Source organism: Ammospiza nelsoni, chromosome 8, assembly GCF_027579445.1.
Source record: "Ammospiza nelsoni isolate bAmmNel1 chromosome 8, bAmmNel1.pri, whole genome shotgun sequence".
NCBI classification, from domain to species: Eukaryota; Metazoa; Chordata; class Aves; order Passeriformes; family Passerellidae; genus Ammospiza; species Ammospiza nelsoni.
In genome coordinates, this window is record NC_080640.1 from 24,463,372 (window position 1) to 24,480,049 (window position 16,678).

At 42.4% G+C, this 16,678-nt stretch overlaps 1 protein-coding gene across 2 annotated transcripts in view; it reads left to right on the forward strand.

The window, feature by feature from the left end:
* Positions 1–15,816: 15,816 nt before the first annotated feature.
* Positions 15,817–16,678, forward strand: part of RET (ret proto-oncogene) — a 73,983-nt gene continuing 73,121 nt past the window's right edge. For both annotated transcript variants that reach the window (XM_059477167.1, XM_059477168.1), the window contains exon 1: positions 15,817–15,992. In XM_059477167.1, the coding sequence (XP_059333150.1) occupies positions 15,947–15,992 (46 nt within the window). In that variant the 5' untranslated portion in view covers positions 15,817–15,946. The remainder of the gene's footprint in view (positions 15,993–16,678) is intronic.

A 16,678-nucleotide genomic window follows, 5' to 3' on the forward strand; every position in this document is an offset into this window, starting at 1 on the left:
CTCCCTGTGCTCTCAGATTTGCCTCTATTTGTATTTTTCAGCTGGAGGTAAGGTTAAAAAGAAGATTTATACTTAGTAATGCAAGGTTAAGTCTATCTGACATCTTGTTTTGGCAAGGCTTCTCCTCTTACATATGCTCAGCTCTAAGCTCTGGGTTTTTTTGTGTTTTTTGACACAGGTGTGGTGTAGTGCCATCGTGTGGATTCAGGATGGGTGGAGGCAGAAAACTGGCTTGAAGGACAAAAGCAGGTGAGGGGTGAGTATGCAGGTACTTTGAACCACCACAGCCAAAGAAGTGGCAGTGTTATTCTAAAGTATCAGGTTCTGAATAGCCAGTCTTCCAATATTTCTTGAACAATGAGCATAATTCCATCTAGTAAACTGTAGAAGTAATAAAAATATATAATTGTAATCCAGAATTTGTCACAAGCAAAACTAGATGAAGAATTCTTTGTAAATGCTCTTCTCCTTTCCTAAATGCCTTATTTTGTTGCATATATATCATGCCTATTGCATGATCAGTGTAGGCTGGTATACTTGCAAAAAAGTTTTGTTCTTTGCATGATAGGCTCCTAACTAAGCTCAGCAGCATAAATAGTGTTGATTATGCCAGGACAGTGGAGTCCAGAATGGGACAGAAAAAAGAGATAAACAGTTGTAATGGAGACTATCAGCTGCTTTTTACATGGAAGCAACTAAGTCTGGAATGGGGCTTTGCAAGTAGTCTCCTAAACTGGACGATATTTTGCAGAATATATTAAAGAAAAAGACATAGAAGACATCACCAAGTGGTATGTGAATTAACATATAATGTGATACATTGTGTTGTAATTGCCCATGGAAGACAAATGCTTTATTTTTTGCCATGTAGAAAATAGCAATGCATACTTTGAAACTTTGTAATGAGTTAAAATAACAGTCTGTAATTCATGCACCAACAGCTTAAAACCCTTTAATGCCTACATGGTTAGATGGGTAAGCTGCTGTTGGGTAGCTGATTCAGCTTGCTGAGTTTGGACAAAAGCATAAGCAAGTTTTCATCATCATTAGTCTTTGCAGAAAGGTGTTTGAGTGTCTAACAGAGTTCCTGTTGGGTACTGTCACTGTCATGAACATATTATCCAGACATTAATGTTGATAGCTTTGCCAGTGTGTTTATGAGAAAGGCCAAAATCTGAAGAGGCACAGACTAAACTAAGTCCTTCCTTCCTTCCTTGTTATGTCCTCGATACTGTACGTGAATAGCAAACCTGTTATTACCTCGGCAGTGCCTGTCTTATGGATTAATAGCAGAATTTAGCCTCCCTGCATGTTAACATGCACTGCTCTCTCAGCAGCAATAAATTCACACAAAGGTACCAGCAGTTCACCAAAAACATTGAGTCCTGTGCTCTTTTGTTTCACCTCAGGTGCACTATGCCTGAGATTTCATATGAGTGAGTCTGCTTGATGACTGGTACAAGAGAGAAGCCACATTGCTGCTTTAATTACTTATAATGAAGGATCACGGGATGGTGATGTCATCATCTTAAGGCTGGCTATGTCTAAGTGCACTGCCAGGAAGAGGAAAGTTGAATGATGATTTATGTACCTTGGACAAAATTCAGGTAAAAACCACTTCAAAAATGTTAATTATTTGAGGTCATTTTCTATTATATAGGATCTGTTCTTTAGAATTTCTTCCAGGTTAATAGTGTTCAGCCTGAGCTGGTTTCACAAGAAAAAGCATCAACTGTGTGGGGGGAGGGAAGAGAAAGAGACAAAGGGTGTGATTTATCGATGTGCACTTTGCTATTTGTGACTAACAAAGAGATGGTTCACAAATGTCTCAGACTCAAAGCTGTGATCTGTCAGAACTGCTGAGCTGGGGAAATACTACCACTAAGTAAAAATAGATTGGTCAGCAGTTGCTGACTTATCTGTAAGCAGGTCATCCCATACTATCTGCATGTGCAGCAGGCAGACCATGTGTTTTTGCTGGGTTAGGAGTAAGCTAACTTTGTTGCTGTGTTGTGCTTATCAATTAATGGTTTTAATTAGTCACATCATTGACTAATAAAAACCCTCCCTGATTGATTTTTTTTTCCTGATCTGGCTTACACTTGCTTTATTACGAAGTGATTTTTCATTTGAAATAAATATTATCAAAGCGCAGAAGGTTTTTGTCACTTCTGAGGGAGTGGAGGAGTAAAAGTGTGCAGAGGCAAAGGAATACTGACATCTGTCTGGAAAAAAGATATTAAAGGTACTACTGATAAATCCTAGTCTGATAAAAAATATTTGAAGGCTCTGTGAAATAGTTGTGAGGGTCTCCACATTTTTTTGAAGTCTACTGCCACTTGCAGAAAAGCAACCTTTTTAAATGATGAAAGGGATTTGGTTTAATACTATAAATATTGTAACACTTCTCATATGCTTTGTGATAATGTTGATTGCATAATTTGTAAACACTCGTATATTTACTAAACAATAAATCTAATGCTTATTTAGTTTTCTTAACACCTCAACTCCAATACAGTTTTATATATATATATATATGTGTGTGTGTGTATATATATATATATACACATCATAGAATCAGAGACTGTTCTTAATTGGAAGGAACCCAATCTTGGCCCTACACAGCACCATCGCTAAGAGTCACACCATGTGCCTGAGAGCATCAACCAAATGCTACTTGAACTCTTGAAAAAGCAAACTATTATCACGGGTAGTTATGTGCATATAAATTTGTTCATCATAAGCCTGAGGCAAGCTTTGCTGTGGTTAGCAGATCCCATCACAGTAAACAAGTGGTGGCATTGACTTGGCTCATGAGATCCTAATCCATACATGTATATGTCATTATAGCTATAGTTACAATATCTCTGGAGTGGTAAATACACTGTATGTGTCACAGGAATGAGCTTGTAGAATGTCTGGAAACACTGGAAGAGCATCCTGACTAAGCTGATCAAGACTTGCAGGGAAAATGGACTGAGCTGTATAGTACATGTTGGGTTGTAGGACTTTGGAATGCTAGGCTGGAAAGTGTGAGCCTTGCATAAGAGTCTAAGCAAAGGAATTTCTCCTGGCACATGGACCAGGATCTAGTTTTATTTTTCTTCATCTCAGTGGCTTTATATTGTTCTAGCATTTAATAAGTTTATGTTTCAGTGTCTGTCATTGACCATGTTGGCTGTTTCCCTTGATTGAGAAAATGTTCCTGCTTGCTTGTCTTGAGAAAAAAAAATTATTAGACTAGTGACCCAGAGCACCAACAGAGTAATGTGACTGCAGTTCTCCAATGACTATTGTGGGTTCATCTGCAGGCCCAGAAATCTGACTAATACCTGCAGGATCAGAGTGAATTACACATTTATGATTTTCAGAGAATAGAGATTTAATGAGAAAACATGAAACTGACTGAAGATGTAGCAGCCTGTTAACTGATTGTGAACCAGGTCATGCAGTGGGTGTTTAGTGGTGACTGTGCGCTGCAGGGAATGAGCAATGTACACAGCTAAGCTTACCTGGGGCTCCCTGCCACCTTCCAGCAGACAGGTAAAACTTTCCTTTGAGTCCTCCTGCCTGTCAAATACTGTGGCCTTGGTGTGTATGTACTGACTCTGAACCCTGTTCCCAGCTAGTGACTCTGGACAGCTCACTTTGTATCACAGACCACCTCTGGGGTCTCTAATTGCAAATGTGTTTTTCAATGACTCCCTTTTGAGATGAATAATAATAATGATAATGGAGAGCATGTGGTTAATGTTCATGCAACACTAAGAGAAACAGACATGAGTTATTTCCATGAACAACTCTGTATTTCTATTACAGAAATATAAATTACAAGCTTATTTTGCACTGGAGCAACAAAAGCAAACTATGTTCTTCTAATACTTGCAGTGAACTTTTTTTCTGGCATCGAGATAGAAAGTAGTTGAAGCACTTTTGCTGCAGCAGCTATGCAAATAAGAAACACTCCATGCCTGCTAAGATATCATAGCTCTGCTTTTTGGTACCTGATGGTTTAAATGTCTATTGTTAGCCAAAGGTTCTTGAGCCAGTAGCTAATGAATTGCTTTCTGCAAAGGAGTAATTCTAATACGTGTGCAATATTTCCAGCTCTGAGTCTTTGCTAAGCTTTAGATCACCCTTATGCAAAAACAGTGAAGCAGGTGATGTGCAGAAGGGAGAACTGTCTCTGCCAGACCCTGTGCTTCACAGCATGTCCACTCACACACTGGAGACACTGAGCAGCTGCCTCAGCCGGCTCTGAGCTCAGCTGGCTGGTGACAAAATCACTGGGGCTCAGTACAGCTCATGAAACCCTCTCCTACTAGCTGTGGAGTCAGCATACACTATGCAGGGGGAAAAACGTTGAACAGGAGACACTTTCTATTTGGGGAAAACATTTACTCTGTTGTCTTTACCTCTAAACTCGGTCAAGAGTCCTGTCCCAAATGTTGCAAGCTCTGACACCTGGGACTGGCTTTAGATGCTGACTAAGGAGATTGCAGGCTGAGCCATATGTGAGCTGCTTGCTGATTTGTATTGGGTCATGGATGGGAGTGAAGCAACTTTCCCAGGTTCATTGCCCAGCTTGGAGCAATAAGGCCACTACTGTGGGCTCTATCAACAGCAGCTCTGGGCCACTCTGTCTGCCACTCTACTCTGTCACTTGTAGCCAGTCTGTAGCAACCAGTGCCAAAGGCTAGAAATAATGTGGGCTGGGGACCCTAATTTCCTCAGGAAGCAGATCCTGGTGAGCCCTATGCAAGTAAGACATCTAAAGTCAATCCTGACATTTCACTCAGCATTTGTGCTGGAAAGGTGGCTGTTGGACAGGACACTGACAAGGACTGAGCTTGTCCTGCCCTGAGTGTGTCCTGAGGAGCAATCACTGCTCCCATGCAGTGAAGCATGTCCTTAGTCCAGGTCCCTTCTCTGTGCCCCATGCAAGCCCTTGTGCTTTTATGTCTGTATTACACAGTCTTCAGGGAAGCACTTGAACACTTGGTTGCAAAAGATTCACACGCAGACAGAGAAATTACACAGAGAGGTACAAGATGTAGACAAGAAGAATGTGAACCTCAAAGTTCAGGGAGGAAGTTGAAAGTACAAACAGAAAAAAGTTCAGAGGACAAATCTTTAGTGTGATCTCATAGTGGAGATGTTTAGAATTCCAACTCATGTAGGATTGTGTAGTGACATTAAGTCACCCTGCTTAAGTTCTGAGTCATCTTTATGAAGTCACTGCAGGTTTCTTATGGCAATAATCAATAAAAACTTCTTTACAGTCTTATTTCAAGCATTTTCTGGAGGGAAAACTATTTTCAGGAGTTCTCTCTCATGGGTAATGACAGGAAGTTTGAAGAGGATAGGTGTATTGCTTACACAGGTACAATGGCATTTCAGGATGTATTTAAAAAGACTGGATTAGATTCACAATGAGTGCACAGAGCAAATTAACTTTGTCAGAAAACATCCAGCAAAAATAGTTTGACTAATAGTGTAGAGCAAGACTCCTATGCTAACAGCCACAAATTTGGGATCTGTGGGACACTTAGGTAAGGTTACATCTTTGACATCCAAAATGGAATATGTTGAAGGCAGTAGGTGCTTTAAGGTTACTTCTGGGTTGTGATTTGAGGTTCTTTGTTTAATAGCTTAGAAGAAGCTATTACTCTTAACTTCACGCTCTGATAATGTGGTTCAAGTTGGTTTGTGCTAGCGCCTCCTGTCATTCTGTGTCTGTTTAAACTTCAAGTTCCCAGTGACTTGGAAATCAGTTCTGACAGAGCAGGCATTCTTGTTTCCAGTCTTCTACAAAACAAGATGTCAGCAGGTGACAACCAGTGTTTCCTTAATATAGTTAACAAGGTTCAAAGGACCTAATCCATGGCCCTTTCTTGTGAATGTCTTAGTATTCTGACACTGTTTCCCACTAGCACCTTAGGCAGTGGGTATTGAGGACTGTCAGCTTAATGTCTGACATTGTACTTCAATGTAGATTGCTTAATTTCATGTCCTCTAATCTGTGGAATCTTGTTAAGAATTATTGTGTTAGGCATGCAAAATAAAGCAGATTCACCGAAGGCAGTACCCGCTTAGCTTCTTGGAAGACTCTATTGAGCCAGTCTCAAGTACTTTTGACCTGTGCTGTTCTCTTGTTTCCTGGCCAGTGGCATAGAAAGCTATGCATGCTTTATTTCAAACAGGCAAGTTTTTGTTTCATTTGATTTGACATTAAGCATCTTTTCCATGTAGATATACAGCAGCCTCTGAAAAAAGTGCACACAACACCACCTCTACAACAGATCCCAACAGAGCTGGGATTGTGGTCAGTAAAGATAAATTCCCTACACAATAATGTGTAAATAGTTACTATTACATAGGGGGAACAAACTGTATTATACATTATCCTTTATCACTTTAAGCTGCTTCTGTGATACTCCCACAAATTGTGGGGGCACCTTCAGAAGACCCAACCTGCCAGTGTGGCTGAGGACTGCACTGGCTGCACACGCCAACACTTTGTATGTCCATACCCCTACAATTCTGCTCTAGGACCTTAATTCTTAAAGTCTCCATGATTGTTGGTTAGAGGCATTGCTGCTTTTTAATATACCAGACATCCCTTTCATTCAGAGATGCCTTATGCAAAGCATTTGCTGCGGAATCAGTATAAAAAACTTAAGACAAAACCACCTTCCCCACGGGAGCACTTCCTCAGTACATGTTGATGAAATATGTCAAGACTCTCTAAATTGACTTCCTAGGTTCACTGAATGGTTTCTCTTTCAATCACAATCTTTTGTCCTGTCTGTGCCTTAGTTGTATATATTTTGTTACTCCTTCAATGGTTGATTTATTGGTGGAGAGACCAGCTGTGCCTAGTTTACATGAACTGTGATATAGGAGGCCTGAAAAGGTCTGGTTTAACTTAGAAATATTGGAGCTGTAAAATTGATGATTGCAGGTTGACACAGCACTGATTTACCTGAGTTCTGTTCACCTGGATCAGTTCAAACTAGTTTCCCCCAGGTGTTAACTGACCAGTGTAGAAAGTGTAATGGAAAAAAAAGCCATTTGAAGTTGCATCTCGTGAATTTTGTTTGTCAAAATCTAAGGGACAAAGGCAAATATTTCCAAGTTTTCTCTTCCAATTATTGAGTGGTGACCCTGCTCCACAACTATTGCCCTGCATCAAACACCACTTTGTGTGGCCTTGCTTGTACTCACTGAGCTCTTAGTTTTGGTTAAATGCTGCTGTATGTGCTAACAAAACTGAAACAGCTGTGTTGAATTGCTCTGAGTTGCAGTGGTTAGAAACAATAACTGTTTCCATCATATATGCAGCTCCAGAGAAACTCCAAGAAAGACAGATATCTCTGAGCTAAAATACAGGGTGCACCACAGCCCAAACAAATAGAAACAGACTCTGAGTAGCTGAACTGCCCAAGATAACTTAGAAAAGAAACTGCCTAACTGTTGATAATAGGAGACACACATGACTGTCAGCTCATCTCGTAATACACATAAATTAAAAATATGATGGTAACCTACTTTTGCTTAGCTGCTTTAGGTACTTAAAGTTTCTCTTGTCTCTCTCCCCTGGGCTCTGGTTCCTGCTCTTTAAGTTCATGCAAGTCAAGGCACAAAGGAATAGTACAATGAGCTTCTAAGGGTTTATATTATTTCTATGTATGTGTGTAAAGGTAGGCATAATTTCACTAAAACAGAAATAGATCATTCCTTCTATCTGAAAATGAGAAAAATAACTATGAAATTGTCTTTGGTGATTTGATTGCAACACTAAAACAAAAAAAAAAAAAATCCAAAAAACTCTGTTATTTTTAACCTTTTAAACATATATTTTACACTGGTAAGAGTTCTGTTTACTGTTATCTCGTACTGTTGCTGTTTTTACTAGGGAAAGTGCAAGTCAGAGCCTTGTGCTATGTAATGGGTAACTGGGCAGAGACCCTGTCTCCTCTCCTTAAATAAACCCTTTGTAAGATTTTGCACTTACATATAGGTAAGTGTATCTTGTAGAAAAGAAATGGTGTCAGTGTATACTATGGAAAGCTGCCATGACCTGGCATTTTGAGCAGGGACCTCAGGGAAGAGAGGTTTGTTGCCATTTCCTTGAAAAATCAATCCACATCTGCCTGTGCATTAAGCCTCTAACTAAAAGAACTTGCACCCTCAGCACTTTCTGAAGACTTTGTGCTAAATCTCCAGAGTGGTCCGTTTGACCAACGTGTTCTCCACTGTACAGAGCCTCAGGGCCATGCAGGATGCTGGAGGGTCAGGGACCTCATGCTACAGGGTGAATCCCTACTGGGCTGGCCAAGACTTAGCCCCCCTCATTTTGCTTTTTAATTGCCATGATGATTTGGAGAAATTTCTAGTCCTTTTAAAGTTCAAATTATGATCAAATTCTAAAGTTAAAGAAAAGATATAAGTTATGGCATTGTTTTTGCTGTGTGTTATTCTTGTTTTGGGACTTGTCTTCTGTTTGTTGCTTTTTTAGGAAAACAAGGTTGCACTAATATGCTTGGCATCTTGGTCATAGTTACCAATTGTAATGAGTACAAAAGATTCTTTTCCTTTTAAATAGTTGTTTTCAGCCATTTAAAATCTTGTTGTAACTTATGCAGCACTCAGTGTGGCTCCATGTGGTATAATCCTAAAATTTTAATTTTAAAAACCTTTAGGAAATTACATACTGGAAAAGCCTACGTTAAAGAACAGTATCATAGTATTAGGCACTCAAAACATAAATTTTACCTTTTCAATCTGTATTAACCCCCTTTGTTCAGAGTGTTTGTACATGTAATTGTATGTTCTTGCATTTACTGGACTCTGGGCTTACTCAATGCACAGGAAAAATAAGAATTCTTCATTAGTCTCAGGCATGTTATTTTGAGGTTATATTTTTGGGTTGAATCCTAGGAATTCACAAGTTCCAGCACTAGTTCTGACATATTTGTGGCTGTTCCTGAATGAGACTTGTAAGGCATATCAGTGAGCAAATAAAAAATGCATGGGGCAATCTCAGTCTGAACATTTCCTCACAGGCAAGCTCTTGATTTCATTTTTAATGTAATGTTCTTTAAATGTAGAGACCATGTGCATGTGTAATAGAAAAACACATCCTGTTAGATCAATGGAACACGGGGGCAAATGTGCCTCTATAAACCATGGTGCAAATGAAGGTGTGTGACCTATCTGAGTGCTCTCTTTATGGCCATGATACCATATATTTAAAGTTACAGTACAGTGGGAATCCAGATCTCTGGAATTACCCTAGGATCATATTTCCTGGTTTCTAGTGATTACGATTTAGTAACATATGGTGCTGAAAGTAAATCAGATTATGTAGATCATTTTACCCAATACAGGTTAACTTCGAGGTGAAGTCCCTTGTAAGTCCTGATTCTGATATTTTTATACTAATTCCTATAATGACAAAATTAATTGTTATTCCATTGATTGTGATCTTCTCTTCATTAACTTTGGTGTGCCTTCGTGCTTGAAACAGAATAATGGTCATGATTTTGTCAGTTCTTCCCCGACAGCATTTGACCTGATGATTTTGGAGACTGAAAACTCTCAGGTCACCATTTCCCCTGATGGCATTGGGGCTAACCCACCAGTAACATGAGTTATGGTGCCTCTATTCTGAACCTATGAAAGTTTGAAAGAAATGAGGCCCTCTCATTGTCACCATGGCATGTACTGAACCTTACTGTGGGTGGCAGGAAGGGCAGCACTGCTGGGGAGTCTCTTGGCTCCCTCATGCAAAGCTGGCTGTGCCTTTTCTAAGTAGTACTGAGACAAAGTTAGACCTGACAACATTTTGGAGCTTAGTTGTTGAACAAGCATAGGAGATTTGATACTGCTCAAGAAAGACCTACTTTTTTCAGTTGAATTTAACTGCTTTTCATACGGAAACCAAAATATTTACATATTTTGAGTTAGTTTCTCTACCTAATTAGTTATTTCTAAAATTATGATATTTGAAATGTCTTTTCTACATTTGCAGACTACATTTGCTTTTCAGGTTTGAAACTTCTAGGGTTATAGTGTGGTTATGTTTTCAAGTTCTCTGCAGCCAAGAGTAATAAGGAATGAAAAACTAAAGCGAAAGCTCAGCTTCACAAATATTTACTGGTCATTTAGGATGTCTCACAGCTTTATCTGGCTGTTACTATTTTTAATTAAGTTGGTAATGGAGTGTTTTTTAAGGTCACCAGCAAACTTCAGAAATAGTTGTAGTGGGTAAATCTGACTGTGCCTTGGACAGAAGCACTCTCCAGCACATTCACCTCCCCCAGGTCACTGTAGGGGTACTGCAGCTGGCAGGGAGCAGGAAGCTTGCCTTGGTCATAACCCAGGCTGGAACTTCATGAACTTTATGAACAAGTAGGGAATTGAGGTTACACATCTCTCATGTGGGCTGTTATATTTGACACCAAATTCTAAGAAACTAGGATGAAAATATTTTATTGTTATGATCACAGTAGTGTATTATCTGCTGGAAATGGACCTGGAGAAGAGTCAACAAAGGATGTTTTCTATTTTGTTAGCTGGTTTTAATTTATCAGCTGCCAGTTTCAATGTATTTCTCAAACTTTTGTTGGAAAAGTATCTACCCCCTACCATTCAGATTCTGATGGGGGCTGTGTGAACATCCTGATGTGTGATCATAACATTTCCAGGCAGATCCCAAATATTTGTTTAAAAGCTAGAAAAATCCAGCCTTCAAAGTTCAGAACTTTACTGCTCATACTGATGTGAAGAGATTCATTGTGCCAATATCTGTTCATATCTCAGGGAAATTAATGCCTCTTGAGTAATGGGATAAATGTTGAGCCTCAATGCCAAGGTGCCTGTGGGTTACAACTGTTGGGTGTATGTTATAGCATGGTTCCAGGCAAAAAGGATTGTCTCTGCAGATGAGATAAGCATGAGTCATCAGGCCTGCTGCTGTCCCTGCTGCTAGCTGGGGATATTCCTGCGGCGGTGGAGCGGCAGCTGCCGGCACAGCTCTGCTGGATGCCCTGCTAAGGCACACCAGGGCTGCAGGCTCTCTCACACCAGGCAGTGCTCATCATCACAGCCAGAGGTTCACATCCTCATGCACTCACACTCCTGCAATCCTGCTGCTCCACAACAGTACAGAAATCAGAACTTGGGATTTCACTCAGTTTGGAACTTACACACTGTTGTACTTTCAGTAATGTATCACAGTGACTTACACTCCAGATGCCTTTCTGACATAACAGCTGCATCCATGGCACCTCCAGGACAATCCTTAGAACAATGACATGAAAACCGAGCTTTTATTTCCTGTCAGTTTTAGAAGGCTTCTGTAACAAGATAGATGCAAGATGACATGAGATTCTGAATAGAATTAAAACAAAAAAGCACCTGTTGTTTGCAAATATTGGGAGAATTTATTTCCTCTCTGCATGGAAATGCTCCAGCATAGTTCTCCTGTGCTTCATGGAAACCTGCAGCAGCAAAGGCAAGCATTTGAAAATTTCAGATAAATGGTTAGAGACCTATTTTGGTACTGACTTCTGATGGCACCAGACATTGTGATTTATGATTTCATGATCATTTTGATAGTTGAGTTGAGGCTTTCAGTCAAACAATCTGATGGCCAGGAATCAGGCATTTTTTGTGGATTAATGTATTTTCAAAAAGGCTTTGTGTTACATTTACAGTGACACAAACTACTGTTGTTGGAGGAACTTAGAATTTTATTACCTAGCAGCAGCAAGGTCAGATGAGGGCTTTCCTGGTGCAGCTAGCTCCCAGGAGGGATGGTTTTGTCAGGTCTCCAAAGGACATTGATTCCTCCTGGTCCTGGCCCAGGCTCATAGTCTCTTCTGCTTTCCCTCATACAGCATCTTCACTTATGCCAGTCCCTTATCACTGTTTTCACAAGAATCCTGGTTTTGCCTTGAAATCTATTTATTGGACAATCCAAAGCTCTTGCTTAAACTTCTTGTTATCAGGACAGTCTGTGGCACTTTCTCCACAAGAATAATGTCTTTCTCCTGACTTGAAAGAAATAGCTTCTTGGTTCCCTTCTCTAGGTGACAAGCTGGAGACATCTCCTAGCACAGGTTTGCTGCTTCTTCATGGTAGTCAGTGTTTCTGGCCAATTCATACCACTTTTGGATGAGTATTTTGGGAAAACACACTGCTTTTAGCTCTTTCAATGCTCTTAACAAAAAATTAAATAGATAATGTGGATCCTGTGCAGTTTATATGTTACCAATATCTAACAAATAGAAAATGAAGAAATTGACAGAAGGATAGGAAAATAAAGCCCAGGGATTGTGGAAAAACGTGTATATAATAACTTGAATTAAGTATGACATGCAGATAAATTCTTTGTCACTGTCAGGATCAAAGTTTAATCTGTCCTTTTACTATTAGATCTGCCTCAGGAAGAATATCTGTTCAGTGCCGCCGTAGTTTTAACTGTTTGAAAGACCTGACAGTTTGATCAGAAAATAGCATTGAGTGTTAATAACCTGTTTTTGTAGTTTTAAAATACTATTTTTTTCCACATGATCAATAGCAGCACCTCAGACCGAGTTTTTACAGTAGCCAACCTCCTAGCATGGGGGAAAAAAGTATTTAAGTCCTGAACTGATCAAGAATTGGATTTTAAATACAATATTCTAGGATGAGTTTTACCTGAAAATATTTCAGTGTTCATGCCTGAGTGTTTGGAAAACATGGAAAGGTAGAACAGTCCTCAAGTGTCCTGCCCTGATGCTAAATGAACATGATCTAAGACTGGTGATGAAACCAAGAAACAGTTATCAATCAGCATCAGTTTCAGGAAGCATTATTGTATCGAGACATCTCAGGGTGCCTTTATAAAAGAAAAACCTACAATAATTTAATAGCTCAGCCTGCTGTGCCAAATAAATGAGTCAAAGTGGGGGGGGAGTGGGGAAGAGAAGGAGTATGAGCCACAGTTTCACAATTGCACTAGCCTGCAGGAAAGTGTTGATTTACATCCAAAGTATTTCTGCTGGGAGAGTGATGGGAGATGTCACTGCAAACCTTGAGCTTTTCTGGGAAATTAGGGACGCCTCAATTTTTTTATTCCCCATTTACAAGCAGTGATTTTCATTCAGTTTTCAAAAGGCCTTCAGACAAAGAAACCAAGTGAATGACGTGAAAGTGTATTTTATGCACAGTGGAGCAGAAGTTAGCTGTTGGAAGGAGATGGTTGCTATAGGCTTGTATGGCTCATGTAAACTCAAGGGCAGATGGTTCACAGCCTGTGTTGGGACTCTTCAAGGATATGGAAACCAGGCTGGGCAGGAAGGGTTTAAGTTTTTTTCTCCTGAAGTTTGAATTTCAAGTGGAAAATTTAAAATGCCTCCGTTTTGATAGGCTTTTGCAGGGTATGAGAGATGCTGCAGTTATGTTATTTTTGTCTTCTCTGTGGTAGGCTATGTTTCCTGGATATACCACTATGTTTCCTCAATATACCACTGCTGAGCATAAAGGCCAACAGCTTCAGGAAGAACGGTGGCTAGATTAACATTAGAGACATGACCACAGTAGCTGGAACACAGAAGACACCTGTGTTTGGTCCTGTTTTCATCTGAGTTGTCCAGTTTTTTCCAGGTGTGTTGTGTGTCAGCTACAGTCCTCTGAAAACACATAAAACTGCTTAGCTAAAAAGCCTGGAAATCAAATGAAAAAATTATTCTGGTGACCTTACTTCTGTTCCTTGCATGACGAACATGATGGCATCTAAAACCAGTTTTAGTGTGCTGGAGCAGAGCCTGAAGCTGGCAGAAGAGTACAGCTTTGGCTTCAGTTGCTGAGATGCCAGAAGAGATTGTAAGTCCTTGAAATTCTTCCAAGAAGTCACTTTGTCCTGGATGAAAACTGGCATTTATCAGTGCAGATGATAGTGGTGTATTTTAGATGGCATCAATATTGATTTGTATACTGCATGAGCTTTTAAATATGATTTAAGATAAAGCTTAGCTTAACGTAAGACATTTCTCCACAAAGCATTGATTTAATGTTAATGTTTTATGTGTTGCTTTCTTTGCTATAGACTTTCCTTTGGTTCACAGAGACTTCCCAAGTAACCTTCTCAGTTCTCTATTTCAGGAACTTGCAAAAGCCCCACACACACTTGACACGTAAGTACTCGAAAGTTTAATTTATACTATCTGACAGGCAGCTTCAAAAGCAATTAATTAATGGTGGTCATTATTGTTCATCTCAAATGCATTATTACCCTTCTAGTTGCTTCAACTTGGCTTATTGTTTTCCCAAGCCTTATGAAGACCATAGAAGAAGATCTAACTTGATTAAGATCTAACAGAAAAGTTACAATAGGTTAGTTCTTTTACCATTCCTCTAGGGTAATTTCTGATACTTTGCCTCCTAAAGTACTAGGTATTGTAAGCACAGTCCTTACTAATCTAGAGAGAGAATTTCTTATTTGACTTCTATTTAAGTAACCTACAGCAATTCTTGCTAGGTGCAACGGCACTGAGTATCAGTCTACTCTGTGTGTCTACTTGACCTTGCTTGGGCGCTTCAGAGTGTGAAGGCTGGGGAAGCCGAACGCTGTAGCTGTTGATCTGCGTCTGAATCCTGACGACCAGATCTGTGGAGCAGCGCGGCTGTGTGGAAGCAGCATCAGCTTTCGGGAGAGGAGTAGAGAACATCTCCTCGGCAGGTTGGAGATGCCCTGACAGGGGAGGGGCTGGGAGAAGGGCAGGGTTTGTATCAGCTGGCAGTCGCTGTGGCCCCTCCAGAGCCTGCGCGGGCGGGGTGCCCGCGGGTGCCGGGGCTGTGCCCGCGCCATCCCGGGGCTGCCCGAAGCTCCGGCGCGGCTGCGGCAGCCGGGGCAGGGCGCGGGCGGGCCGGGCGCTGCGGCGGGGCCGCCGGGCGGAGGCAGCCCCGGCAGCGGCGCAGCGGGGGCTCTGGGCGGTGTTTGTGAGCGGCGGCTTTTTCGGAGCGCTTTTCTCGGCGAGCCCGACCTGTTAAAGCGTATTTCAGCTTTGGCTCGGTTAGATTTCCCACCCCCCTCCCGCTTGCGGTTTAAAAGTGGCGTTTCGCCGCTCAGCGGGACGCGTGCGTTCCGGGTTACTTTGGTTGCCTGCCAGGTAGCGCACATCTTCTACAGCATCCTCCTACCATCAAGCAAAAATTGTCTGCTCTCCTAAGGATTAATTATTCAACACGTTTAATGTGTTTCGGCTGACAGGGAAGACGGCCACTCGGGTACATCCTGGTGCCGCAGCGCCTGTCCCCGCTTTGTCTCGCACCTGGTGTGTTTGCGCGGCTCGCCTGCCTTCCTCCCCCCGAGCCGCCGCCTCCCGCTCCTCCCGCCCGCGCCCCGCTGCTGCCCGCGGGGCCGGGGGACGCGGCCGGTGCTCCGGGACCCCGCGGGGCCTCCGCCCGGCCCCGCACCTTGCCCGGGGGATGCGCGGGGCGGGGCCGGCGCTGCGCCCCTCGGCGGAGGCTCCGCGGGCGGGGCGGGGCGGCCCGGGCAGGAGGGGCCGGGGGCTGGCCGGAGCCGGGCGGTGCCGCCGCCCGGGGAGCGCGGGGGGCTCGGCGGCGGAACGGGGGCTTCGCTCGTGACTTCGCTTCTCCCCGCAGAGCCCGAGAGGAGCGGCGCCGCTGAGGGAACGAGCCGCTTTCTTCCCGGCCGGTGGCGGCGGGGCGGCACCGGACCCAGGAGCACCGAGGGAAGGACCGGCGGAGGAGCATCCCGGCGCGGGCCGTCCCGTCCCTGCCCGGCTCTGCCCGGCTCCGTGCGTCCCATCGCGGCCCGCTGCCGCCGGCCCGAGCCATGGGCCGGCCCGACTGAGAGCCCGCGGAGCGTCCGGCAGCCCGGCCGGTGCTGCCCGGAGCGCCGAGGCGGGGCCGCAGCGGCGGCGCGGGGAAGATGCGCTCGGCGGCGCGGCCAGCCGGGTTCCTCCTGCTCTGCGGGGGTAAGTACCGCCGAGCCCGGCCCCCCGGGAACTTTGCGGGGCTTAGGTGCCACCGGCGGCTCGGGCCGGCTCCCAAAATCTTGCCACAAATACAGACAAGATATAAATGATCCTGATACGTTTTCTTCGTTTTTTTAAAGCTAAGTTAGAACAGATGTGAGTTTGCTTTTCTTTGAATTTATGATGTGAAAGGGAGAATATTAAACTGTATTCCCATTTTAAGTTTTTAAAACACGATTTCTTCTGTGCTCTCTCCCAGAGCTGTTTGTATCGTAAGACAAAATGCGTTTTGGATTGGTAAATGAAAATGACCACAATATGAATAGTGATTGGATTGTAACTTAGATGATGCTATCCACAGATGTCAAGTTTCTAAAGCAAACAGAAAATCCATTATATCTCTTTTTCTTCCATATGGCTTTGTTTGCTGATGGATTTCTGACGTTTACATGAATAAATCAAAGTTGTATGCTAGAGAATGCAGTACAACCTTGCACATTAAAAATGCACTGTACTTTTTTAATGAAAAAAAGTAAAGCCCAAACTAGTTCACTGGTTGGTCTAACAGTGAGTAGAGTGCAATATTAATTCTGCCCTTGTGATTCCTCACAAGCGTGTGATGTTTTCCTTCTTATTATTAATTCAGATTAACTGCATTAATTTGCACCATTTTAAACTACTTGCTG